Source organism: Pleuronectes platessa, chromosome 4 (assembly GCF_947347685.1).
Source record: "Pleuronectes platessa chromosome 4, fPlePla1.1, whole genome shotgun sequence".
Lineage (NCBI taxonomy): Eukaryota > Metazoa > Chordata > Actinopteri > Pleuronectiformes > Pleuronectidae > Pleuronectes > Pleuronectes platessa.
In genome coordinates, this window is record NC_070629.1 from 30,134,920 (window position 1) to 30,160,488 (window position 25,569).

The 25,569-nt window shown below is 46.4% G+C and overlaps 2 protein-coding genes across 3 annotated transcripts in view; one reads left to right on the top strand and one right to left on the bottom strand.

Annotated features, from left to right (window-relative positions):
• Positions 1–527: 527 nt before the first annotated feature.
• Positions 528–7,512, bottom strand: LOC128437755 (GRAM domain-containing protein 2B). 2 transcript variants are annotated; one of them, XM_053420004.1, is made up of 14 exons: positions 7,315–7,512; positions 6,114–6,215; positions 5,367–5,454; positions 4,791–4,860; positions 4,311–4,414; positions 4,061–4,156; positions 3,875–3,946; positions 3,290–3,379; positions 3,099–3,210; positions 2,806–2,979; positions 2,496–2,571; positions 2,126–2,233; positions 1,915–1,999; positions 528–1,295 (listed from the first exon to the last, which is right to left on the bottom strand). In XM_053420004.1, the coding sequence occupies exons 1-14, from the start codon at positions 7,404–7,406 to the stop codon at positions 1,254–1,256; spliced, it is 1,311 nt and encodes a 436-aa protein (XP_053275979.1). In that variant the 5' UTR covers positions 7,407–7,512; the 3' UTR covers positions 528–1,253. The 2 variants fall into 2 exon arrangements, with proteins under 2 accessions (XP_053275979.1, XP_053275981.1); XM_053420006.1 differs by having other exon boundaries at positions 6,114–6,210; positions 7,315–7,456.
• Positions 7,513–12,247: 4,735 nt separating this feature from the next.
• Positions 12,248–25,569, top strand: part of znf608 (zinc finger protein 608) — a 33,467-nt gene continuing 20,145 nt past the window's right edge. The window contains exon 1 of the mRNA XM_053421125.1: positions 12,248–13,120. Within this exon, the coding sequence (XP_053277100.1) occupies positions 12,248–13,120 (873 nt within the window). The remainder of the gene's footprint in view (positions 13,121–25,569) is intronic.

Genomic DNA, 25,569 nt, shown 5'->3' on the forward strand with positions numbered 1-25,569 from the left:
ATCAAATTAGTTTTTTTCTCTTTTGATCCAGAAACGTTTTCAGGTTTAAAGAATCACAGATCAAATTAAATTAAATCTAGACTTTAGTTTATTGGAGATTAATAACTCACTCGTGTTGCGGTGACGTCCCGGCAGCTTCAGCCATGTTTGTTGACTGTCATGGTCGCCTTAGAAACCCCTACACGCCCCCCCCCCCCCCCCCCCCAGTGCATTATGGGTCGTGGGTAGGATTACCAGAGGAGAGAGTGTCACTGAATCAAGGAACTGGTGGAAGAATTTAGATTTCATTTCTAAATAACTGTTAGAAATATTCTTTCATTTAAATCATCTTTATGTAGAATGAGCTCTAAAACTGTTAAAGTTTACACAGAGACACACTCTCCACCAATCACGAGTCGGTCTCAGCTGTCAATCATAACTTCTTTATATCATCAGCACTTTGTCGTACGTTGATCGTTTCCTCTCAGGTTGTTTTTCATGTAAAATAAGTCCTTTGAAGTTCTATAGAAACAGAATTCAGACAAACGTTCGGAGCCAAAATAACTTTATTGCTCAAAAGAGGAAAAACAAAACCACATCATTTTAATCAACACAGTTTTCATATTTACAGAATCACGGGGATGTCGGTCTGTGTAACAGTCGAGTGTCTCCAGCAGAGAGAGATTTATCTTCATGATGTTTGAACACATTCACATCTGGACACAAACCAGAGGAAGTTTCTGTGGATGTTTCCAGCTGCGACTCAGAAACACCTGAATCAGCCGAGGACTTTCATTCTGTTCCTGCTCTGACACAGATCATTGAAATGTCACAGCCTTCAAAACAAAGTCTGTTCCTACAACATCTTTCATTGAGCAGACACAATCCTGGAGGTCATATTTATAAATGTGCCATGAAGGTTTGATTTCCAATCAGCCAATCGGTCGCTGATCACAGATTGAGCTGAAACTGCTGCAGGTTTAAAGAGCTTCTCATTGTGTTTGCTGCCCCCTGGTGGTTCAACGTCTCCCTGGGCTGCAGGGGTGGAGCAGCGAACTGGGGGGGGGTCCGTACACTGTGACATCATCACTGCTCTTGATCCTGGTGTGTTTTCGCACTTTAACTGAATTTAAAGTGTTTGTTCGTTGTTTTCCAGCCGGTTGCAGATTGTTCGTCCAGTTCACATTATTCACATCGCTCGTGTGAGTTTGTAACATCTGTTCTGATAAACTAATATTTACACATCTGTTCACAACACGTTCATCTGGGTTCCTTCAGGCAGCTTCGTCCAGAAGTCTCTGTAGATTCTTCTGCACCTGGAGGAGCAGAAATGTGTTAGTATAGCTGATATAATAATAACTTATTAATAATAAGCTTTATTTGTTAAGAATTTCCTTGTTGCTGAATCTGGTTCCTTGATATAATCTGATGAGTGTGTCCTCTGCAGGGACCAGAGCAGCAGCAGCTCTTCTTACACACGACCTGCTGCTGCTCTGGGATCAGATCTCTGACTATAAATGTTTGATTAACAGCAACAAGCGTCTGGTTTCACTCTGGAAACTTTTCTGTCGACTGGTTTCAAATGTAGATTTAAGTAACTAATTACATTTACTCAAGTATGTTTTGATTAATATTATACTTTAATTATTAACCAATTACTTCTCAGATTAAGATGTTACATACAAACATGAGATAGTAATAATATTACTGCTATAAATTTAATTATTTAAAATATGAACCAGTTATTTTTTTACTTATCTGTAACTAAACTGTAAACATTGAAGTTTATAGTGTTATCCTGCATTGATTTGATTTACTTTATATAAATGAGTACTGGGCCTTATTAAAAATAAGGAATGAGTTAAGTGAATAAAGACAAAGATCTTGATTTTAGTATAACGTAACGGCCTGTGTGTCTTTGATTGACAGACAAACCTTCTCCAGCTTCATCAGGTTGATCGTCAGAAGTTCAGAGAAGAACTCTGCGTTCACGTCAGAGCTGCCCTGCAGGAAGTCGCTCCTGAAAGAAACAACGTGAATCAATAAATAACCTCAGAAAAGATTTGTAAGTATGAACGAAATCATATTCTCCTGTACTTTCAATATAAATCACTAGAGTCAGTAACTGTAAGGGATGTGAACTCACGCCCTGTGGTGAGTGAACTCTGCCACGGAGCCCAGTGTCGCCAGCGTCTGCTCCAACGAGAAGATCTTAAAGGCCAAGTAGCAGGAGGACAGGACCAGCACACACACTCTGAGGACACACACACACACACACACACACACACACACACACACACACACAATACAAATTACAGATTAATTCATTAATATACGATTGATTGGGTGACTGGATGAAATCTTAATGAATTAATGATTAATCAGAATTATCCAAGAGACTGAATAGTTTAATAAATCATGTGAATAATAATAAGATGTGTGGATGGATGGATAGATGATAGATGGATGGATGGATGGATGATGGATGATGGATGCATGGAGGACAGTAAACCTACAGGAACAGGTAGACGAACAGCAGAGTGTTGATAGAGACGTGTTTCATTGTCCTGCTGTCAATCACCACCCCTGAACCTGGAATCAGGAAAAGACAATTTGACATGCTATGACTCAAAACGTTAATGGGCAGTGACTCAGGGGCCCGAGGAGCTCAGGGGCCTCAAAGAGACCCTGGTGTTCACCTACAACATATATGGCCACCATGACACATCTGTATGAAGAATCAGTGTTTGCACAGAGAAGCTACAGAGAAGCACAGAAACAAGGGCAGGTCTGGATCTTCTGCTGGAGGAGGAGGAATCATCGTACCACGTTGAGTCTCGTTCTGCTTGTTGTCAGAGGTCTGCTGGTTCTGAGGCTGGTTCTGAGGCTGGTTCTGAGGCTGGTTCTGATTCTTCACCTTGTGCTGCTGGCCCTGAAGTTCAGGAGCCGCCGCTCGGTCCGTGTGTTTCAACACATCCAGGAACGGAGGAACAGGAAACTCTGCAGCAGAAGAGACGGTGGAGACGACTTATAAACAGGAAACATGAGTTGTCCCCCTGCTGATGTGCCCTTGAGCAAGACGCCGGCTCAGTCTTGGTATCTAGGGGCCTTCACGTTACCTGCTATCTTCTCGTAGTCGGGCGTCTGCGAGTCGGAGCTGCTGCTCTCCTCCATCTCCTGCCTCCTCTGCCTCATTGCTTCGTCCAGGTCGATGAAGTCACCAGTGAAACTCTGCACAGGAGCAACATGTGAGCTGAGGCTTCAGGAAGAACATCGTGGAAAGATAGAAACTGGTTTAGTGCTGACTCACCAGGGGGAAGCGAGGAGTCAGCGGTGACCTCTGACCTCTGAAGCTGCTCTCTGCAGAGCAGGGGATGGGGCTGCTGCACGGACTCTTCTCCTGTAAACACAGGTTATACATGTTGTGAGAAACCAGATGTATGATTTCTATTCTCAAAATGTCCAGAAACTATTACAGGACTTAGTGGAAGTGCAGTTATCAAACCAGCTGTTTAATCTCAAAGTTGAAATCGAGTTCACATACATGTGGTTCTAAACATGTGTCCCAGCTGTTTGATTCCTTGTCCACGTGTCTGGTAAAAACATGACGCTGAGGAGGGAACTGTCCTGGACACTGATTGGTGCTCCCAGCAGTGACAGAGACCTCAGGCCACCACCTTCAAACACACCTGCACATTTAATCTATAAGTAAGACAGTGTAGGTCCTGATGCACAGAGTCTAAAGACACTGTGGAGCTAGTTAAACAGTCCAGGGAGCTTTCTGATTGGATGCTAAAAAATCAGCTTTGACTTCAGCTCTGTCATCAGGATCCTCAGAGTTAACGTCTCCTGACACTAGTGCACAGCCACATGTGGTAGATGTGTCCGGTCCTACCTCCAGATGAAGGCAGATGGACATCAGGATCTTGTAGGTGTTGTCTCTGGACAGAAGGGACACGAACACATACTGCAACAGAAGACACATGATGATTAGTGACCAGATGTTTGAGTCAACTGGAAAAACTACCAGAACATCCTCTCCATGGAGGTGAGCTCAGACGTGAAGGTGAGATGATCTCACCCGGTCGTTGGCGGTGGCGATCACCAGAGCGTTCGGCACCAGGATGGCAGTTTTGGTTTTCTTGATCTGATTGACAGACGTCACGGGGATGGCAATCTGTGAGGGACAAACATCAGGATGAACAGTCGAGTCCTGCACTCACATGCTCACCGCTGACTGTGAGTTCTCTGAGAAGATACTTCAATGTGGATTCAAACCAACGTCCACAGGGATGTTCCAAAAACTGCATCCAAGTCCCAGGTTCAAATACCTTTGTGTCTTTGCCAAACACCTTGGAGTGGAAGCAGACCCAGTGGTCGGAGACAAACATCCGTCCCTGGTAGAGGATGTCTTTCTGCAGAGCACAGGTGTAACCTGACCAACAGGTGAATAACATCAGGTTACCCACAGGATCCAGACTTAGATTCACTCAGCAACTCAGTTAACAGGATTTCATCATCACCTAATGTTTAATTGATCCATTACTAAAGCTGCTTCAATCAATTGTCAACAAACAAACAGAGGACGGATGCTTCTGAGAGAACAACGTATCCCAGGATTCATAGCGTGCCTGCGACCAATCACAAAGGAGCTAACAATGTGACCTGCAGGTGAAGTTTCATTTAGATTCATCCTTCAGTGTCCTCGTGTCCTCTGAAGGACACTGTCCCTGAACTGGGACGCGGCCATTATCTAAACCCTCATTCAGTATTTAAGGTGGAGCAGATAGTTGTGGTGATGAGAGACTTACTTTGTCTCAGCTGTTCCTCTTTGCAGATCTCCTTAAATATTTTATGGTATTGGCAGTTGCTCTTAGACAGCTGAAACACAACACAACACAACACAAAACAACACACACACACATGATCAGGAAACAATAACATGCTTATATACATAATGCTGAATAAAGCTTGCTGTATAAAACATTTTGATTTGAAGCTGTACGTGTTATATTTTGTTGTGCTGTGAGATAAATAAGTTAATAATGATAATAATTATATTGATACTCCACTGATAACCAGCTCGGACTTAGCTACTTCAGCTAAATTAGCTTATAAATCCCTCTGCTACGTGACGCTGCTGCTAAGTGACGGGGTCAGAGGTCAGACCCGTTTCACCCAGTGTCAGTGAATCAGATAAGGAGGTTTGAAAAGAGTGAGTCAGCAGAAGTGATGTGACTGGAACCAGCAGCTGTATGAGAGCAGCTCTCATGATGTGATGGTGTCATGATGTCACAGTGTCATGATGTCATGATGTGATGGTGTCATGATGTCACAGTGTCACAGTGTCATTAACTGTGTGCTGGAGTTGTCGGTGCAACGCTCACCTGGCTGTAGTGAGACTTCTTCCTGTCTAACTTGGAGTCTGAGTCCATCTGGACCTGAGTCAGCAGAGAGTGGTCAAAGGTCTTGGACCTGCAGACGGCAGAGTCAATACAGACAGAGAGGAGTTATCTCATTATGAAACTAATATGACATTATATAAATCACTCCTCACGTGACATGTCTGCCTGCAGCCCTTTGCACACTCAGTCAAATTGATTTATATAATAGCTCCAGATATTACAGCTGTAAAACGGAGGTAAAGAGACTTTTAAAGCTGCAGAGCAGAAACACAATCCTCTTATTAAGTTGTGACTACACACTAACAACAGTCAGACTCATGTTTGAGTCCAGCTGAGTCCTGTGTTCCCGCTCTTTTAGCTCCATGTTGGGGCTCCACCACATCCTGAGGTAAATAATATAACTTAATGAATTCAGGTTCATGGAAAATGGATTTACTGACTCATATTTACACAACACAAGAACAAGGTTACTCAACACCCGATGGCCACATTATGAATTAAATGTTGATTAACTTTGCTGACCTCTGTCTATTCATAATCTAAAATATCTTCATCACAATCCTGTTTCCAAACGCTAACCCTCCTAATGTTTGATGATGTCTAACCTCTGATTTATCATACTGTAATATTCTTTATGTTGAGATGAGCTGCTCTGTGAAGCTTCCAGAAGCATTGATGAGAATCTCATGTACTGATCGTCTCACAGTAGAAATCCAACCAGCTGCTCACCGGACTAACGCTGGTTTCCTCGGGCCTGCTAGCTCCTGATCCGTCTCGCTGATCGTCCTCCCACTTCTCTGAGGAGCCTCCGTCACGTTCTCTACATCTGAACTGAAGGAAATCACAGTGAGTTAACCTCCACCTGGAAACTTCAGGGGGCAGAAGAAGTCAGAAAGAGCAGAGGGACGGAAACCTGGGAACATGAGAATCATTGGGTTCTGAACCAGCGACCAAGACACACAGTTAAAAAGAAGCAGAGACCAAGAACTCTTGAGTCTGTACATCCTCAGGGGACCATGAAAACTCCTGGTCCATCATGTGGCAGATAGTTTGTGGTCGTCCAGTTTAAAACAAAAATGAAAGGAGCCCTCAGGCAGCACCTGAGTTATTACCGTTAAGAGGAGCCTCTACTAAAACTCTTCTGTAGCTTTAAGGCTTTCATTACTTCAGTTAACTGTTTGTTTTAAATAAATGGAAATCACAGTGTCTTTGCCCCCCTGGGGGGGGGGGGGGGGGGGCAATCAGGCCTCATCACAAAAGTGATAGGACCTGAAAAAACTGCTTCATGTGTAAAATCATTTGAATAAATTAACATTTAGATGCATCTGGTCAGATAACAGTGTGAATGAAACTCTGATCAGCCTCCTCAGAAGCCTCCTCACTGTCAGTTTGTGTTGTTGGTGGTTTTTTAAATGAAAAAACAAAAGCATGTGAAATCATCTGGGTCATCCTCATGTTGACTCATGACCTTCCACGTGTCCCTGACATGACTCTGGTGATTCTGTTACCTGGCGCTCGCTCAGCTTCCAACACTGATAACAGCTCCTGTTTTCTTTGATAAGCTAATTTTGGCCCATTCATCCTTCAGGGTCGACTCAGGACTATTCACGTGGTGGTTTTACATAAAGAGCCCGGGTGGATGACCTCAGTGTGGTTGTGTTGTTCCACCAACAAGCAGGAAACTGAGTTTAATCCAGTTTATAATTCTACATGATGAAAAGGAGTAAAAGTCACATTTTAGGAGCTGGAACAGGAAAATATCTAAAATCAAACGTTTCAAGAAAATGTTTGAGGCAACTTTACTGTCCCTAACAGAAAGTAAAGTAACCACAGTCACATTGAAACTGCTGCAACACAACTGCTGATAAAAACAACAACCACACGACACTCTGTGTTTCTACACGTCTCCTGTCTGGATCCACACACTCACTGATAGTCCCTCTGCTCCTGCTGTCTGGCTCCTCTGCTACACTTCCTGTTCTGCTCCTGAGACGTCTGCTGGTTCACACATTGTTCTGTCATCACGCCGGCTTCTCCCCGACCTCGGGCCGGCCTCGTCCTGCTGTCCTGGAGGCTGCTGGGAGGACTGGGAGGACTGGGAGGTGGACTGAGCCTCTGCTCCTTCACCTGCCTGTGGGAGTGGCGTCCGCTGCAGGGCCTCCCCCACGCAGCCAATCAGAGCTCCTGGACAAGGTGGTGTGTGTGTGTCTGTGTGTGTGTATGTGTGTGTGTGTGTGTGTATGTGTGTGTGTGTGTCTGTGTGTGTGTGTGTGTGTGTGTCTGTGTCTGTGTGTGTGTGTGTGTGTTGAAACCTTTGACCGGCTTTGATTCCACAGAACTTCTCCTCCAGGTTGATACTATCTTCAGCTCTGGTCCTGTTCTTCTGTGTTCTGGCCACGTGAGGGATCGGGTTCAGATATCCGGTGTCACTGGGAACACGGTGATTTCCCATGAGACTCTCTCTAGCTCAGTTTACAGAACAAAAACATTCTTCTGTTTTTTCACTTTTTTCTTTCATGAATCAAAAACAAAAGATGAAATCTGATCAGTTGCCTCTTGTTGATTCTCATGTGACACTTCATCCAGTGGTTCCCTCCACTGGGCCGACTGTTGCTCTCCCGCCAGGTCGCTCTGCCTCTTGTAACGCAGCCTCTGGTTCTGATTCGCTTCATCAACATCTTCCTGCAAGGTGCAAGGTGGAGGTTCCACTGTGTGACTGGGAGCTGCTGGGCTCCATCCACCAGCTCCTCCCAGTCTCAGGCCTCCTCCACTGACCGCTCCAGGTCCCTGGAGCTGATTGGCTGTTCAGGAGGCAAAGCACTGGGAGCAGTTCTCTCTGTTTCAGTACCTGGATGTGTCTCCACCTGCTTTGAGAGAGTAACTTGACAACCAGTGGGGATGCGCCTGAGGGCAGCTGAGCTGGGAGCATAGTGGGCAGGATGGATCTTGCTCAAAGCTGATTCTGGTCTCTCCCCAGATAACACACAGATGTGGGACACTCCAGGCATGGGGCTGTTCTGGCTTCTTGTGCAACAGACAGAATGGATTTGTGAGCCTGAAGTAGCTCACATGTAAAAACACTAATGTGGCCTAAATTTTCCCTAAACAAATATAGGCCTGTTCTGGCAAACACGCGATGCTCCGGGCGCGGTGTCATCTGCACATCAGCCGGGGTCACACAACAAGTTGTTAGAGTCGGATCGATGCTCTGAAGGCTGCTGCTGAAATCCTGCTTCAGTGGTTTGACCTGCTCATCATGAGGCAGATTCATCTCAGGCTGTTGTCCCCTGTGAGTGTGTCTGTGTGTGTCTGTGTGTGTCTGTGTGTGTGTGTGTGTACATGTGTACATGTCTTTCTATGGTTGTGAGAACATTTTGACAGGTCCTCACAATTTCAGATAATTTCTTCAGGTTTAAGACTTGATGTTAGGGTGAGAGGTCAAGGAGTGTGTGTGTGTGTGTGTTTGTGTGTGTGTGTGTGTGTGTGTGGTAATATGAGCTGACTGATAGCAGCTGTGGGTCACTGGTCACAATAACAGTCCACAAACATGTTGTGAACTTTCCCCCCCCTCACTCTCTCTCTCTCTGTCTCTCTCTCTCTCTCTCTCTCTCTCTCTCTCTCTCTCTCTCTCTCTCTCTCTCTCTCTCTCTCTCTCACACACACACACACACACTGTGCTACTTTTAATTGAGCTGATTCATCTCTTGTAATTTCCCCCACTATGTCTCAATCCATAGTAATAATCAGATGTTACTGCTCAGTCATGTTCTTCAGCTCTGAACTCCCTCCACATCGTGTGTCGCACACTTTTCATTCCCCCGGCTCTGGAAACAAAGCGATGAAGTGTCTGTGTTTGCATTGGTTCCCATCGAGCCTCAGTGAGTGACGGAGGACACCGAGCTGCAGAGCCTCGTGTTCAAGTGCAAACACAAACCAGACGATCTTTGAAACACAAACATGAACCGAGTGATCCGTCACTGAACCAGGAAACATCCCGACAGGAGACCTCACAGGCACCTTCAGAAACCTGCCCCTGAACCTGGAGGAGAACATTTAAAACTCACTCCTCCTGCAGATTAAACTTCAGGTCAGGTCAGACACATGAACAGGGCCAACTACCCACAATGCAACACGCTTGTTGATGAGCTTTGAAATGGTTTGTTCTGAAAGGTGATGCACAAATGAAGTTATTATTATTGAGTGTAAATAAACATGAAGGACATGATGCACCAAAGCGTCTTGATCGCCCCCTGGTGTCTGGCTGCTGTACAGGTCATGATGCTTGAGGTCGTTCTTATCACACTGACGTTTGTTTTTAAATACTTTTTTGATGGTATATAAAACGAGCTTTGACGTCATGATTGACAGCTGAGACTGACTCCTGATTGGTCAAACGTGTGTATCGACGGGACATCACTCAGTAAACCTTAAAACTTCAGGGACTTTGTAGTTTTCATGCTCTTCAGCAGAGAAGTTGTGGTAAAGGTTCTTACCGGCGAAGTGGAGCTGGGCTGGACGTCCTCGACGGGCTGGACATCGTGCGTCTTCTCTTGAAGAGAAACAAGTTGTCTTTGGAGCAGTTTTCCATCTGAGCTACACAATCACTGTGGACCTGTCTCTGCTGGTCACACAACAAACTGGGTGACAACTCTTTTTTCTTCTTCTAGTCCATGTTGATATAGAACCTGTACACTGAACTGTTCTGCTCCTATAGGCTGCAGGACACGCCTCCTGAGCCTCACAGCATCAGGTCTCATGTGTCCCTCAGTCTGTACAGTGTCTGTTGACAGTCTGATGTCCTACAGACGTTCTACTGACCCCCCGTCTTCCTCCTGCCCCCCCCCCCCCACGTCTCTTATCTCACTGTCTGGTCAGTGATTGACGAACTCTCAGTGTTTCTCACTTTTAACGTAGAGAAAATGTACATTAGGAAAGAAGAAGTTGACAGATGAGTTTGCTCTTCCTCGTCCAGAGTCTTTACAGAAGGTTGTTGGTTTTTATCCTTGAGCTGGAAGCTGGAGACGTCCATGATGATGGGACAGAACTCATTTATCAATTAGAAAAAAGTTGAAGTTATTTCATGTTTATTTGAATTTTAAACTGTTTAAATGTGGACATGTCAAAGTGCTGCAGGACAAGAAGAGCTTCTGTAATAATCACTTTAATAATCCAACTGCAGCCTCTGTATAAAACAATATTATTACTATAACAGAAGACTGACACAAAAAGACACAGACGATAAAACAGTAAGACGATGTTAAGAAAGATGTTTATGTATTTGGACCATGTGTTGTCTAATTTAAAACATGTGAATTGTGGGAATATAAAAGTGACACAAGTAAAAAAAAAAAGGCTTCTGTCAAATCATCTGCAATAAATCCACAAAGTACATGGTGGACCTATGAATGTTACTCTAGCGCCCCCTGTGGCCAATCACTGCAACTTTTAAAACCCCAGAAAGGAGCAATAGATGCATCAGCTCATTAAACAATCACCTGCACCTGACTGATGTTAAAACAACACTGCAGCGCCGCCACGTGGCCAAACAGAGACACTACAGGGACATTTTAACTAAATTAAGTCTTCAAAGAGAAAAAAGAGAGAAAACTGTATCAGATCATTTTATTACATCAACACAAACACACAACATCAGAGACTGTGTTGATTTATCAGTTTTTATTTCAGGAGCAGCAGAATAAATGTTTCATTCCTCCTGGTGAGGTGTGTGAGGACCAGTCGGGATCAGTGGGGACCAGTGAGGACCAGTGGGGACCAGTGGGGATCAGTTAGGACCAGTGGGGACCAATGAGGACCAGTGGGGATCAGTCAGGACCAGTGAGGACCAGTGGGGAACAGTAAGGTCCAGTGGAGACCAGTGAGGACCAGTGAGAACCAGTGGGGACCCAGGGACCAGAGGGGACCAGGGAGGACCAGAGGGGACCAGTTGGGACCAGTGGGGAACAGTGAGGTCCAGTGGGGACCCGGGGACCAGTGAGGACCAGTGAGGACCAGTGAGGAGCAGTGGGGACCAGTGAGGATCAGTGGGGACCAGTTGGGACCAGTGGGGAACACTGAGGACCAGTGGGGACCAGTGAGATCCAGTGGGGTCCAGTGGGGACCAGTGAGGACCAGTGGGGACCAGTGGGGACTAGTGATGACCAGTGAGGACCAGTGGAGACCAGTGGGGACTAGTGAGGACCGGAGGACCAGTGAGGACCAGTGAGGAGCAGTGGGGACCAGTGAGGACCAGTGGGGACCAGTAAGGACCAGTGGGGAACAGTGAGGTACAGTGGGTACCAGTGAGGACCCCTTGGGGACCAGTGGGGACCAGTGGGGACCAGTGGGCACCAGTGAGGACCAGTGAGGACCAGAGGGGACCAGTGGGTACCAGTGAGTACCAGTGAGGACCAGTAGGTACCAGTGAGGAAAAGTGGGGACCAGTGGGGACAAGTGAGGACCCCGTGGGGACCAGTGGATACCAGTAAGGACCAGTGAGGACCAGTGGGGACCAGTGGGTACCAGTTGGGACCAGTGGGGACCAGTGGGTACAAGTGAGGACCATTGAGGACCAGTGGGGACCAGTGAGGACCAGTGGGGACCATTGGGTACAAGTGAGGACCATTGAGGACCAGTGGGGACCAGTGAGGACCAGTGGGTACCAGTTGGGACCAGTGGGGACCAGTGGGTACAAGTGAGGACCATTGAGGACCAGTGGGGACCAGTGGGGACCATTGAGGACCAGTGGGGACCAGTGGGGACCAGCGGGGGCCAGTGGGGACCAGTGGGGACCGGGCCTGACCCTGCTGCGGCGGCCTGACGATGAGCTGAATGCTGATGGACCAAGGAGACGAGGAGAGGAGGAGATGAACCGTTTCCTCCGAGCTGTGGAGGATGGAGGTCTGCTGAGAGGCTGCAGGGAGCTGTCTCCCAACCACACCTCCTCCTGCATCTCCATCACCTCCTCCTCCTCCTCCTCCTCAGCCGACGGACACGCGGCCCTGCCCTCGCTCCAGACCCGGGGACCTGGCGGGTCGGAGCCGAGGAGATCCGCGCTGAAACGCAGCCGAGCCGGCCGGGAGGGACGAGAGGACCCGGGGCTGGAGGACCGGTCCGCGGCCGCCGCGCTGCGCTGCTGCCGCGCAGGAGGAGAGCTGAGACCCGGGGAGCAGCAGCTGCGGCGCCGGGAGAGTCAAGGACGCAGCGTCGGAGGAGCAGGAGCCGGGATGATCTCCGCGGTCATGAGGGAGGCGGGAGGGGGCGTCTGCTCCGACATCCCCGCGGCCTCCAGCGCTGCGACATGCGCCAAAGGCAAAGAGGAGCGGAAGGGGAAGAACATGATCCGCGGCTGGAAGAGGGACCGGGACCGGGACCGGGACCGGGACCGGGACAGCGCTCCTCCTGCCGCTCCCTCCGTCCGGCAGAGGAAGGAGAGAAGCGGGGATGGTGCGTCTCCTCCTCCTCCTCCTCCCTCCGTCTTCCTCTCGTCGTCCGCCCTGCCCGAGCATCATCTGTGCCGCGACGGCCCCGGACTGTGCCGCTGCGACCCCCGGACCACAGCTGGAGACAGCAACAGCAACAACAACAACAACAACAACAACACAAACACACACACACACGGCTGCTGCGGCGGAGGCAGGAACGCGCTGGATTGTGGAGCTAAAGGCGGCGGCGCTATTGTTGTCAGGCGGCAGCATGACGACACGCCGGCCGCCAAGAAACACAGAGGAGCCGAGAAGGTAGGAGGCCAACACTCACAACGACACGCAGACAGACACACACACACAGACACACACTCATCTGCACGATCTGATCATTTGAACACGTTTATTATAAGAACGTAAAAAGAGCTGATGTTAGATATTCAGAGCACAGGCAGGTGCAGGTGTGAGGCCACAAAGAGGCAGCTCAGGGAGGAGGGATGGAGGGATGGAGGGATGATGGATGGAGGGATGGAGGGATGTACGGATGAATGGAGTGATGGAGGGATGATGGAGGGATGGAGTGATGGAGGGATGATGGAGGGATGATGGAGGGCTGGAGGGATGCGAGACGGAGGGATGGAGGGATGAGGGATGAATGGAGGGATGGAGGGATGATGGAGGGATGGAGGGATGATGGAGGGATGATGGAGGGATGGAGCCTGCCACATGATGTTTATTTCCTATTGTGGCTGCCCAGCTGGTGTCATTGTTCCCAGTGAATGTGTCTCACTGTGTCGGCTGCTATTTACCAGGCTGATGAACAGACAGCACATTTTTTGTCTTTTCTCCTTTAGGAGGGGAGATGAAGAGGAGGAGGAGGAGGAGGAGGAGGAGGGAGGCAGCAGCAGTGTGTCGTCCATCTCCATCCTCCTCTTCTTCCTCATCCTCCTCCTTTCAGAACCGTTTAATCCAGCCCTTGTTTTTGCAGTAAACGAGACAGAAGTGTTCACGTGTGAGCCGAGGCGTGAAGGAATAAGAATCTTTGTTTCCTCTTTTGATTTGGGATAAAGACACGTGATGTCAGATCCAATCTGCGTCTCAGGAGCCTGCAGGTTGACTGAGGTCTAATCTCCAGACTCCACTGGATTCTCTGGTCATTTGAGGGAACAACATGCAGGTTTGTGGCCACTCGTGAAATCCTGCAGAGTTTCTGATGATGAGAGAGAAAGATGGAGGAAGATGGAGGGCTGGAGAGGTGAGGTGGGGAGAGAGGTGTTTGACAGGGAGGGAGGAGCGGGACGTGACAGCAGAGGGAGACGCAGGGAGGAGACAAGAGGAGCAGATGGAGGATGTCCAGGAGGAGTTTAGGTTTTTTGGTGGGATTGGAGGAGGCAGGAAGAAGCCGAGTTGCCTCCCTGCTGCTGACAGGAGGAACTGCTCTGTTTATCTGTTGATCTGAAGGATTCCCATTCGCTGGTGAACACACACACACACACGCACACACACACACACACACACGCACACGCACACGCACACGCACACGCACACGCACACACACACACACACACACACACACACACGCACGCACACACACACACACGCACACACACACACACACACACTCGTGGAGGCTGTGATTCATCCCCTGTCAACACTGATCTGGGCTCTGACTCCTGCCATGGTTGTCACGGAGCTGCAGATGATTTGTATTCTTTTATAGCTGAAATATGATTATAATATAAAACCTGTGGTTTACCTGCAGACAGCGTCCAGACACTATTCACCTGAATGAACCTGGTCCTGAGAGCAGGATGCTAACAGCGTGTTGAACATCAACATCACGTGAGATCAGTGACATGAAGACAGACGTCGTGTTTCCTCCTGTTGAACAGAAATGAAGCTGAAACCTCTCTGATGTGAACGCTGCCATTTTGTACATGAGTCTGTGGAGCAGCAGTGTCTCAGTCGACCAGTACAAGTCAGCCTCAGACTGTTTTAATACCAACTAATAACTTATTAACACGTTTTCTTCACCTGTGATCAATGCTGTCTTACCACCAGGAGATGAATTTGTCATTTAACAGTATATTATTAATTTATATTATATTATATTAATATTTAAAGATCCCATGATGTGGACTTGAAAGCAGCACGATGCTGGTCACCACTGTGGCCTCACAGCACGGAGGATTCCATCGTGTCTCCTGCTTCCTGTTCAGATGCACTCTGGACTCGGGTTTAACTGGAGACTCTAGACTGACTGGTGGTTTGTTTGTCTACAGCCACAAGTCTACGTGTTTGTTTGTGTTTCTTCTGAGAAGAGGTCGAGTGTTAGTCTGGACGAGCAGAACCGGAGATGTTTGGAGACGATGACGCTCACAACCTCTCCCTGATTCGTCAGCCTCCTGTCACATGACCTCCCCGAAGAAAACAACCAGCGTCTTTCTATCTATCTCACACTATCAGAGTAAAACAAGTATGTCACCATCACTTTACAGCATCATGGACGTCTTCACGATGTAAAATCATGATCCAAACACGAGCACAGAATGTCACCACTCAGTTTTATAAGAATCTGTCACGTGGCTCTTCACACGTTTACACAGGATCACGTCATGAGGAATTAATCCTCCGGGGACTTTTCATATCTCACGTGTTGGTCTGGATAACGACTCTACTGAATGAAGTCTTCCTGTGTGGACTCTGATTGCAGAACGTTTCCATCCATCAAGTGGTCGTTCAGGTTCTGAATGAACCGAGTCGTCTTCTGAGTCACGGCTGAAAAGCTCCGGCTAAAAATATCCACTCAGATTTACAGATGGAACCAAGCCTCCATTAAAAATCAGAGTCGCAGCTTGTTGACAGAAATAAAAGCCGCTCTGCCGCTGCAGAGGCTCAGACTGTCATCTGCATGACAATAAGATGCAGTGGAGTGTGTGTGAACGAGAGTGTGTTATCACTGTGTGTGTGTGAACGAGAGAGTGTGTTATCACTGTGTGTGTGTGAATGAGAGAGTGTGTTATCACTGTGTGTGTGTGAATGAGAGAGTGTGTTATCACTGTGTGTGTGTGAATGAGAGAGTGTGTTATCACTGTGTGTCGGTCTGGATCCCTGCAACACAAACACTCTGCTCCTGTTTTATCGTCTCACATCCTGTTCCCTGTAGATCTGCCCCCCCCCCCACCCCCCCCCCCCCCCCCCCCTCGTTTACCTGATGTTTTTTTTTTTCCTCAGTAGGTTTTGCGCAGGCCTCGGTTTCCATGGCGATGTGGACAGTATTTGGTTCATTCAGGCCGGAGGTGTGAGGGGGGGGGGGGGGGGGGGGGGGGGGGGCTGATGTCGCATATAAACAGCTGACTGAGGGATGAGGAGGAGAGGTGCATGCTGGGAAACACAGGAGACTGTGAATTCTAGAGTGTGATAAAGGCCTCACAAGAAAATAATCTTTCATCGTGATGATGAAGCGTGAACATTGATTTTATAGATTATTAAACGACTGTTAGGTTCAGATCTCAGTTATTATGAAAGCTGTTCAGGTGAATAATCTGTGTTAAATCAGATTTGTGTGTGTTGTGTTTTCACCGGTCAGTTGTTAGAATGAATAGCGTGTGAGTGACGGCCGTGTCCTTTCCTCAGACGTCCTCGTAAACCCTCCTGCTCCTGAAAGTCCCTCTGTCGCGCTCTGATGTTCAGGTTGAATAAACATGATGAAGCTCCAGATGTCCTGAGCTTCTCACAGCCTGAGAGGAGGAACAGTTACTGCTTCATTTGGTTTGAGAAGAATCATGGCTCGGATCTGAGGCTCCAGGTGTGATCACTGTGTTTCCTCTAATACGAGTAGAGGAGCAGGAACTAAAAGCCAGAGCTCTACAGTGTGAAGGAAACAAATAAATGAATTCAGTCAACAGACACACTTCTTTAACTTTGAAAAGGAACAGGACATGTTTATCTGCTCCATCTTCTACAGACAGATGTTGAATCTGTGGTGGAGGATCCTTCAGGTGTGAACACGCAGTCTGCAGCTGAGGAGCAGGAGACTCACCAGGCCTGTGTCCGATCTGATCACACCAGACATGAGAAGAACCTTCAGTGACGCTCACACATCCGATGTGGCCTCGCTTCATTTCAACATCTGGTTCATCTCGGTCTGAGGATTTCACCGTTTGACTGAACCTGTTGGATAAAGGACTCGTTCACACCTGGTTGTGTTCAGAGCTTCAGACTCTTCAGTTCAGTCTGATCCTGAACATCAGGTGTGAACGGTTCCTCAGAGCAGAAGAGGAGTTCTGGTTCTGGATCAAACTGAACCAGGTTCTGTTGGTTTGCAGTGAAAACACTTTGTTGGACAGTTTGGTTCATAGTAGTCTTGAGGAGTTCTGCGTCTGGAGGTGTGATGCTGGTAGTGATGTCATCTTGATATCGAAATGACAACTGTTCTGGGTTCAATGCACTTATTAATAATAATAATAATGGCTTTAATAATAATGTATTTATATGGGACCCAAGGACACTTTACATGTCTGTAGGACTTAGTGTAAGTCTCTGTGGATAGAAGCTCTTTATTCCTTTCCTCCATTCAAACACATCACATGGTTGAAATCTGAGCGTGGTGCTGCCACCTGTCAATCAATCAGACCGACCTGTGAGTGATGAGGTGTCACGCTGCTGAATGACCTCATCACTGGATCTGCTAATTATCAGTTCCATCCATCATCCATCGAGTGGTTTCTCTTCCTCTGTCGGATTGGAGCGGTTTGATTTACTGGAGCTTCTCGACTTCACGTTGTGTATCAGCAGGATTTGACTTTGCATCAGTAAACTCAGCCTGTCAGGGAACAACAGCCGGGGGGGGGGGGTCTTCCTGAGCCGTCATGTAGAACATCTTCTTCTTTGTGTCTCGACAGTTTAGAGCCGACGGGACGAAAACAAGCTTCTCCCAGTTCCACCGAAAACAAACTGAAAGACTTTATCACTTTTCTGTTGTTAGGTCAGGAGCTCACGTTATTCACTTTTAATAACTTTACATTAAAGCTGTGAAACAAAATGTTTCGGCTTGAAGACGATGAACCTGACGAGCAGCTGAGCAGCTTCCACTCAGTGAATGACTCTCACTCTGTGTTAGTGAAGCTCAAGCTTCAGCAAAACGTGTAAATAACGTCTCACTGTTCAAAATAGATTCATATTGTGACAAAAGGCAGAGATGGTGTGAATTCATTCTGCTGCTCTTCATCCATTTATTCTATACCTTGTATTTAAACATGGAAATCGGTCGATTTTAAGAGAAAATGAGAAAGTTATTGAATGATTCTTCTGTTGATCAGGTGTCGTTTTCCTTCTGATGATCTCAGGTGATGATTTGAAGCTGTGATCATCAGACCTGAGGCCGAGGATCAGCTGCACTTTCATGTTGTTTATGGTTCTCAGAGCAGATTGTTATGAGCGAGCCTCAGTCCGTCAGCTCGATACCACTCGTCTGAAACATGTGCAGTGACTCTGAGTCACGTTCATCATCAGCCTCAGGGGAATCAGACTCTGACCTTTGATTTGATATTTGAGTTTTCTCATTCATTACCACGAGGCCACTGCAGGAACATCAGATGTCCGAGAGCTTCCAAAAGTGAAACAGAGGGACAGCGCAGGGTGTTTTTAAAGGAACAGAAAGAGACTTGATTTGATTTGATTTCCAAAGGTGCTGCTCCAGTTCGTGTTTATTCTTTATCCACTGATTCAATCCAGTGAATAAAGAAGCTTCACGTCAAAAATCTGACGCTGTTCGGTTTCTCTGAAAACATAAAATACAGACGTTCGACGACTAAAATCCTTCATCCGCTTCAAATATAGAATTAAGAAACCACCACGATTTAAAACGTGCATCGTAAAAAAAGTCACTTTTCAGGAAGACAAACTCTGACACGTGCACAAAGACGCTATGACGCCACCAACAGGCGAGCAGATCAAACGCACCGTGATTTAACGGAGACATATTTTGCCCATTTTACCACAGTTGGTAAGCCCCAGCTCCCCAGCACAGCCCCGCAGTGGGAGCAGTGGGAGCAGTGGGAGCTTGAGCTGGCGCAGCAGCAGCATCCTTCCACACTGTTGAGTCAACGTTTAGAGGTGTCCCGGGGTCCCTTGTTTATGTGGCCACTTAAATGTCTGACGGGTAGCAGCAGCGAGCTATCGCTAGCCGGGCTCCACTGGCCCGGTTAGCTCGCGAGCTAACGCTAGCCGGGGGGTCGGGCTCCCTTAGCCGGGGGGAGCCCCTAGGAAGCTAGGGGCGCCAGGCTCGCCTAGCTCGTGAGCTAACCGGGCCGGTGGAGCCCGGCTAGCGTTAGCTCGCTTGTCCAAGGCTATGTAGCGAGACTCCCTACATGGGCATGGTGTGACTATGACATTTATTTCGGTCATAATCCCATTGGACGCACTCTAGCGTATCGTTTCTGAAATAGAGGAACCACAACAAATCACGGGAGTTGTTTTTTTTCCAGACCTTTTGGGACGGTAGACATGCCAGATACCAAATTAACCTGTAACCATAATATGTCCCCTTTAATCTACAGATTTCTCCAGGTTTGAAGATGTGAGATCACAACTTGACTTCAGATGAAACTCAGCTCTGGATGTTTTCAGATGATTTAAAGTCACAGATTGAACCTTAAATTCAAAACGCTGCCTCAGGGTAAAAACTGTATAGAGAGCATTTCTTCAGATGTCTCGGTGCTGAATGAGATTTTTTGTAAATCAAAAAGTGGTTTTACACATTTAGATATTCCCTCATTTTGTGACTTGACTCTTTCTCAGTTTGTCTCTGAACTATCGAAGCATCAATCTGAAGCTCGGACCCAGTTTCACTCTCTGATGGAAGGTTTTGTCTTCGTCTGTCGGCTCTGGTGATTGACAGGAGGTTATTGGTTGAAAACACAGAATCAGACAGGCAGAAGACAGACTAACCCCCCCCCCCCCCGAACCCTTCAGTGAATTCGATAAAGATCTACAGACGTTTTCTCAGAAACGAGCTTGTGACCTTGACGTTTCTTTCTGAACGACCTCACTTCATCTCCACGCTTCATGTTTTCTTTCATCATCCAGGAGGAAACTGTGATGTCGACGTGCAGATGTGAAACTGAGGGTTCGTTATCTTACTGAAAAACAATCCTGTTCTTTAGTCTTTGAATTGGAATAGATGAACCGTCAGTGGAGATGTTTGTTGTCCAGCGTCTCACTGGTTTCACTGGTTTCTCTTATTTTCCTTCTGTCTCCTGGTGTTTGATGAGTCGATTCACAAAGTCCCTCGTTGAACCTTCATTTTCCCTCAAGTTGAATCACGTCCTCGAGTTTTCTCCACCGCAGACGAGTGGATTTCTACCGGTCACGTCTGGTCGTTGACTTTGTTTTCAGCCGAGCAGCTTCCGTCCCGAACATCTTTCAATCTGTCGGCCTCTGTTTCTTCTTCTCTGATAACGGGGCAGAGGTTTCTGCCAGCTGTCCGTCACAGGCGCTCACTCACGAGCCTGATCACGGGTCGATTCCCTCTGCAGGAGATTCAGCTGTCGACAGCTTCAAGCTGCTAAATCACAATGAAACTGTTGTGTTGGAGCCAAATGTGTCATGTGACTATAAAATAAACACAATCATATTAGCATCGTCAGCATTAATCACCTGAATCCATTAATCATATTTACACTGAGGCCATTTTCCTCTGACATCACAGACCTCAGGGCGGGAGCTCAGATTTTATCAACATAATAAAGTCAAACTGCTGCGATGGAAAATAGTATAAACACAAGAAATATGACAAATTATTATTTCACTGCACATTATATATTTATTTTATTTCTGTTGTAATTATATTTTTTAATTTCCTTGTGTTTATAATGCATGTGACTTATTTATTACTTCTACTGACGTTGCGGGATTAATAAAGGATTATTTAATCTTAATTTATCTTATCTTATCTCATCATCCTAACTGATTACAACCTCAAAAGACCATGAATAGTAATAACAGTTCATATGAGGACGCATCTTGTTTCAAGGTTAGCGTTAGTTTGGTCACGATACGTTTTAATTATGAAATTTGGACAAAATTATTTACGCCTGCAAGTCAAATGCACTGGAATCATGCTCGTTGTCTAAAGCTAAAAGCTAAATGCTAAAGGCTAAATGCTAAAGGCTAAAGGCACAATCCAATGCTAATTTGCATGAAACAAACTATTGTTTTCATGTAAACTCTATGAACATTACACAGCTACATACGTTGCAATAAATAATAATAATAATGACAATAATAATGTTACTTACCATAACTTGACATCTCTGAGATTGTGTATGACTGCTATGTTTATATCAATAGATTATTTACATCTGGTGCATTTTCCTCCGGGCTTGAGGGAATCAGTCCGAGAGGAGCATCAGCTTCAGATTGAAAACGTCTTTCACATCGTATGTTTTGATCGTACACAATGAAACGTTATTCGTATCGGGGGTGGTTGATGCTAACGTTAGCTGTTTTCCGATGGAAGCTAATAGAATGTTCCAGACACATAGTGGAGTGATTCTGAAGAGCAGTGTAAAAGTGAGGAGCGCTGACTCTGCAGATAATTCAGGAGACCAAAGTTCCCTGAAGTCGGCCTATTGCAATCTGACAGAGAAAGAAACCCCCCCGGTGCTCGAACCTGACCCCACAGACTGGTGACAGGAGGCAGCTCAGCTCTGTGGTCAAGCTAATATACAAGCTCCTTTTCCACTGGTCAGAAACCCACTGACATCTGGCTTCTGTCTGTGATGAGAAGGGATTCAAACCTCATTGGCTCCCAGGTCACATGACTCTGCAGCAGACGGAACATGAAACCATGAATTCTTCTTTCAGTCGAAACCCTGACGCTGCACTTCTTTAACTTAACGGTCAATTCAATTCAGTTGTATCGAGTCAAATCTCCTCCAATCAGAAGGAGTCTATCGCCTTTTAACCAGTTGACTTGCATTTATTTGTGTTTCCACTAAATTGAGTGAAAATATGATTAATATCGACTAAAATGTCAATATTTACTTAATGTTTTGATTTATCGACTAGATTCTGGAAACAGAAAATGTATTTTTCATCTGAAGTGATAATTGGACATAAGCTCAAATTGAAGACATTACAGAGAAGTGGACATGAGAAGTAAACGGTTCCTTCCTGGAGACACAGACGTGTCCTCCGAGCAGAGACAGCTCATGTGGAGGACGGACTCAGAGTCCATTAGGTTCAGAGTGTGAGCGGCAGCCGGTGGAACCACGGTCCGCCCACACGCTCGATTCTGCTTCTATTCACCAGAACCTCCTCTGCTCAAGAAACTCAGAACATCCCCGTCCTCCGTCTGTCCTCACCTGAAACACCTTCTAAGAATCTCCCATGATCCTCTCTGTCTGCCGCTCGCTCGCACTGAGCTTCACTGCAGCTGCTCGTTTATTCACAGACGTTTGTTCAGTCGAGCGTCTCATCGGTTTAAATCCAAAGCACATTAACGTTTCTTCCATCGGAATCCGTGAGCGCGGTGGAAAACCAGGAGGAACGAGGTCGAGGGCCAGAATGTTTGAGGTGATGTTTCCGTTTGGGAACATTTCACATGTTGTTAATGTTTTTCACAGCTGAAAGATTCCAGCTCCAGTATCTGGGTCTAGAGAGGAAGGAATCTGTGGCTGGAGATTTAAAGGATTCTGTGAACAAGCAGTGAACCGTTATTTTATTGAATCCGAACAGATGCATCGACAGAAACTCACTTTGTGTTGAGGAGCAGATGAAATGTTTGTCGGCATCGATCGGTCGGATGCTGTGAAACAACAACTCGAAACATTCTGACTTTGCACAAACTTACAACTTTGAGTTTAATGAGCTGAAAATATTGATTTAAGACGTAAAAAAGTGAACAAGTGAGACTCTCATGTATTAAATGAACAGTGATGAGGGAGGTCTCTGTTGATCTGTGCACCGAACACACATCGGATGAAATCCTGCAGAAGCTGAACACGTAACCTAACTGCTAACGACCAGAACATGATGTGAGGAAAGATAGAGGATAGAGATGTTCTACAGAGCAGGAGCCACAACACTTGGTTTGTTTGTGCTGGTTCTCTTGTTTCTCTTGGGTTAGGGTTAGGGGGGGGGGGGGGGGGGGGTGGTTCCGATTAGAGACCAAAACGTTTTCTATAAAAATTTGAAATCTTTATTCCATAATCAGGTTTTGAGAAAAACATATTTTCTGCTTCCTGAAGCACGTCATCTAATTCTGTGTCAATTTACCACCTGATAAATAATTGATTCCATGGAGAGCAACACATTTCTGACACTTGACAAACTCCATCACTGACAAATACATCATCATACATTATGAATGGAGTCACGGTGGAGAAGGTTCAGTTGTGTGTTCAGCCTCCGTTGTTCCTCTGTTCTGATCTTGATTAAGAAATGAAATGGCGGGGGGGGGGGGGGGGGGGGGGGGCGGGGGGATTTATAGAGTCTCACAGTGAATGTGTTGGTCGTCACGTCTCAGGTTGTTGTGTAAAAACACTCAAACCATTATAATCATTCAAAAATAGTTTCATTACTTTTAATATTAGACAAACTAACACTTTGTGATTCAACATGAATTCACCTGAAACTCTGACTTGTTGGTTTCTCACGTGTCCCGCTTGGTGTAGCACAAACGTTACGGACGTTCACAGACGTCTTCCTGCTCGTCTCTGGTGTTGGACAGTTATTGGTTGTAATGTTTTTGTCTCTGTTCTGCGGCTGTGTCCTTGGTGGACGGGGTCTACGTGTCCTTGGTGGACAGGGTCTACGTAGCCAACAGAGACCTCTTCCACCCTGGTGCCACGTAGACCATTACCTTGAGAAGGTCTCAGCATCACCAGCTCGTCCCAACACAGCTGAACATGTTCTGTTAGCTATTCAGTTGAGTTGATGCTCAAGAGTCAGACGCCTCCTCCTCTACTGGGGCCGTTACCTCGACCTCCCACTACCTGAACAGCCGTCTGTCACTGAAGTGCAATGCATCCTGGGATAGTTTGGGCTGGGAAGGATCCTTCGTTTCTCTACGATGGGAGAACATCAGTCTTCAGCTGCAGAAGGTTTAGCTCCTGAACTGAGACTCGGTCAAAGGCCTGAAACCGTCTCTGGCGTCGGATCAGCTGCCAAACTGTGTCTGATGCTTTATAATTAAATCATCATGAAAACGCTGCTTGCAAACACAAAGAAACTGTGGGAGATTAAATATATGTAGATTTGTGTGAAAGTAATTATTGTTAATGTTTGTGCAGCGGCGATGGGTCGTTGTTAGTTTCAGATGTTTTGCAGCAGCAGCAGAGTTATTACAGCGCTTATTAAAGTCTGTCGTTCAGAGGGTGTGTGTGTGTGTGTGTGTGTGTGTGTGTGTGTGTGGATAGGGAGTGGAAAGGCAGTGCAGAGACACTGGAGAGAGAAAATGGGGAAAAGACGGCTGCCATTTGCAAAAAACACCAAATAAACCGCCAGACTCACACAGACAATAAATACTGAGATGATTTCTGACTGGGAACAAAAAAACTGTCTTTGTTGCTGAGGGACTTAATAAGAGGGGAGGAAAAGAATAAAGGGAGGAGAGAGATGAGAGACGATGGAGAACAGAGGAGCACACGAAGAAGGACAAAAAAGGGAGGAGGAGGAGGAGGAGGAGGAGGAGGAGGAGGAGGAGGAGAAAGACCAAAAGATTAGAGAGAGGAATAAGATGTGAAGATTAGATGTGAAGATAATAACAAGAAAATGGAGAGAGAGGAAGATGATGTAAAAAGGAAACGGACGAGAGATGAGATGAGGATGAAGAGGAGAGAAAAATAAAAAAAGCATGTGAAAAAAGGAAAAGAGTGAGAGGAAGGAAGACATAGAGTAGAATGATGAGGAGGATGAAGCAAGGGATTGAAAGAGGAATAGGTAAAAGGTGAAGGGAAAGAATGAAAGAATGAAAGAATGAAAGAATGAAAGAATGAAAGAATGAAAGAATGAAAGAATGAAAGAATGAAAGAATGGAAGGACAGGTAGGAAAAGAAAGATGGAGACTGGAGGAAAGGAGGAGGAAGAGAGATAAGAGGAGCGACTCCAGTCAAACACGCTGTCAGGATGATTAAAATTCTTTATTGATATCTTTAAACACAGAAACATTCTTCTTCAGTAGAAATGTGATGAAAATGAAAAAGAGGCAAAGATAAAGAAAAGAGTCTTTGTTTAATTATAGATTTCTGGAGCAGAATTAATGGAGAGCTCCGCTGCTCCCCCGACGCCTCCCTCCCTCGCTCTCTGATTAATTTGGGTAAATCTCTGTATGCAAGCGAGGAGGCGAGCGAGGAGGAGAGCGAAGGGGGCGAGCGAGGAGGAGAGCGAGGAGGCGAGCGAGGAGGCGAACGAGGAGGCGAGCGAGGAGGAGAGCGAGGAGGCGAACGAGGAGGCGAGCGAGGAGGAGAGCGAGGAGGCGAGCGAGGAGGCGAGCGAGGAGGCGACTCCTCACAAAGCTGCGGCAGAAAACCTTCAAGTCGAATGAACCTGAGGTCGACCTGCAGCAGAGAAAGTGGATTCAAGTGATGGAACGGATTTAACACAAAGCTTTTATCAAAACGATATATTCTAGTTATACTTTACTGTGTTAATTATATTTTTATTGAATAATACATTGTTTTAAAAAACAAAAAAGACACTTTACATAGATCAGGGCTCTGCAATGCGACATGTATGTTTTACATGCATCAAAAATCTGG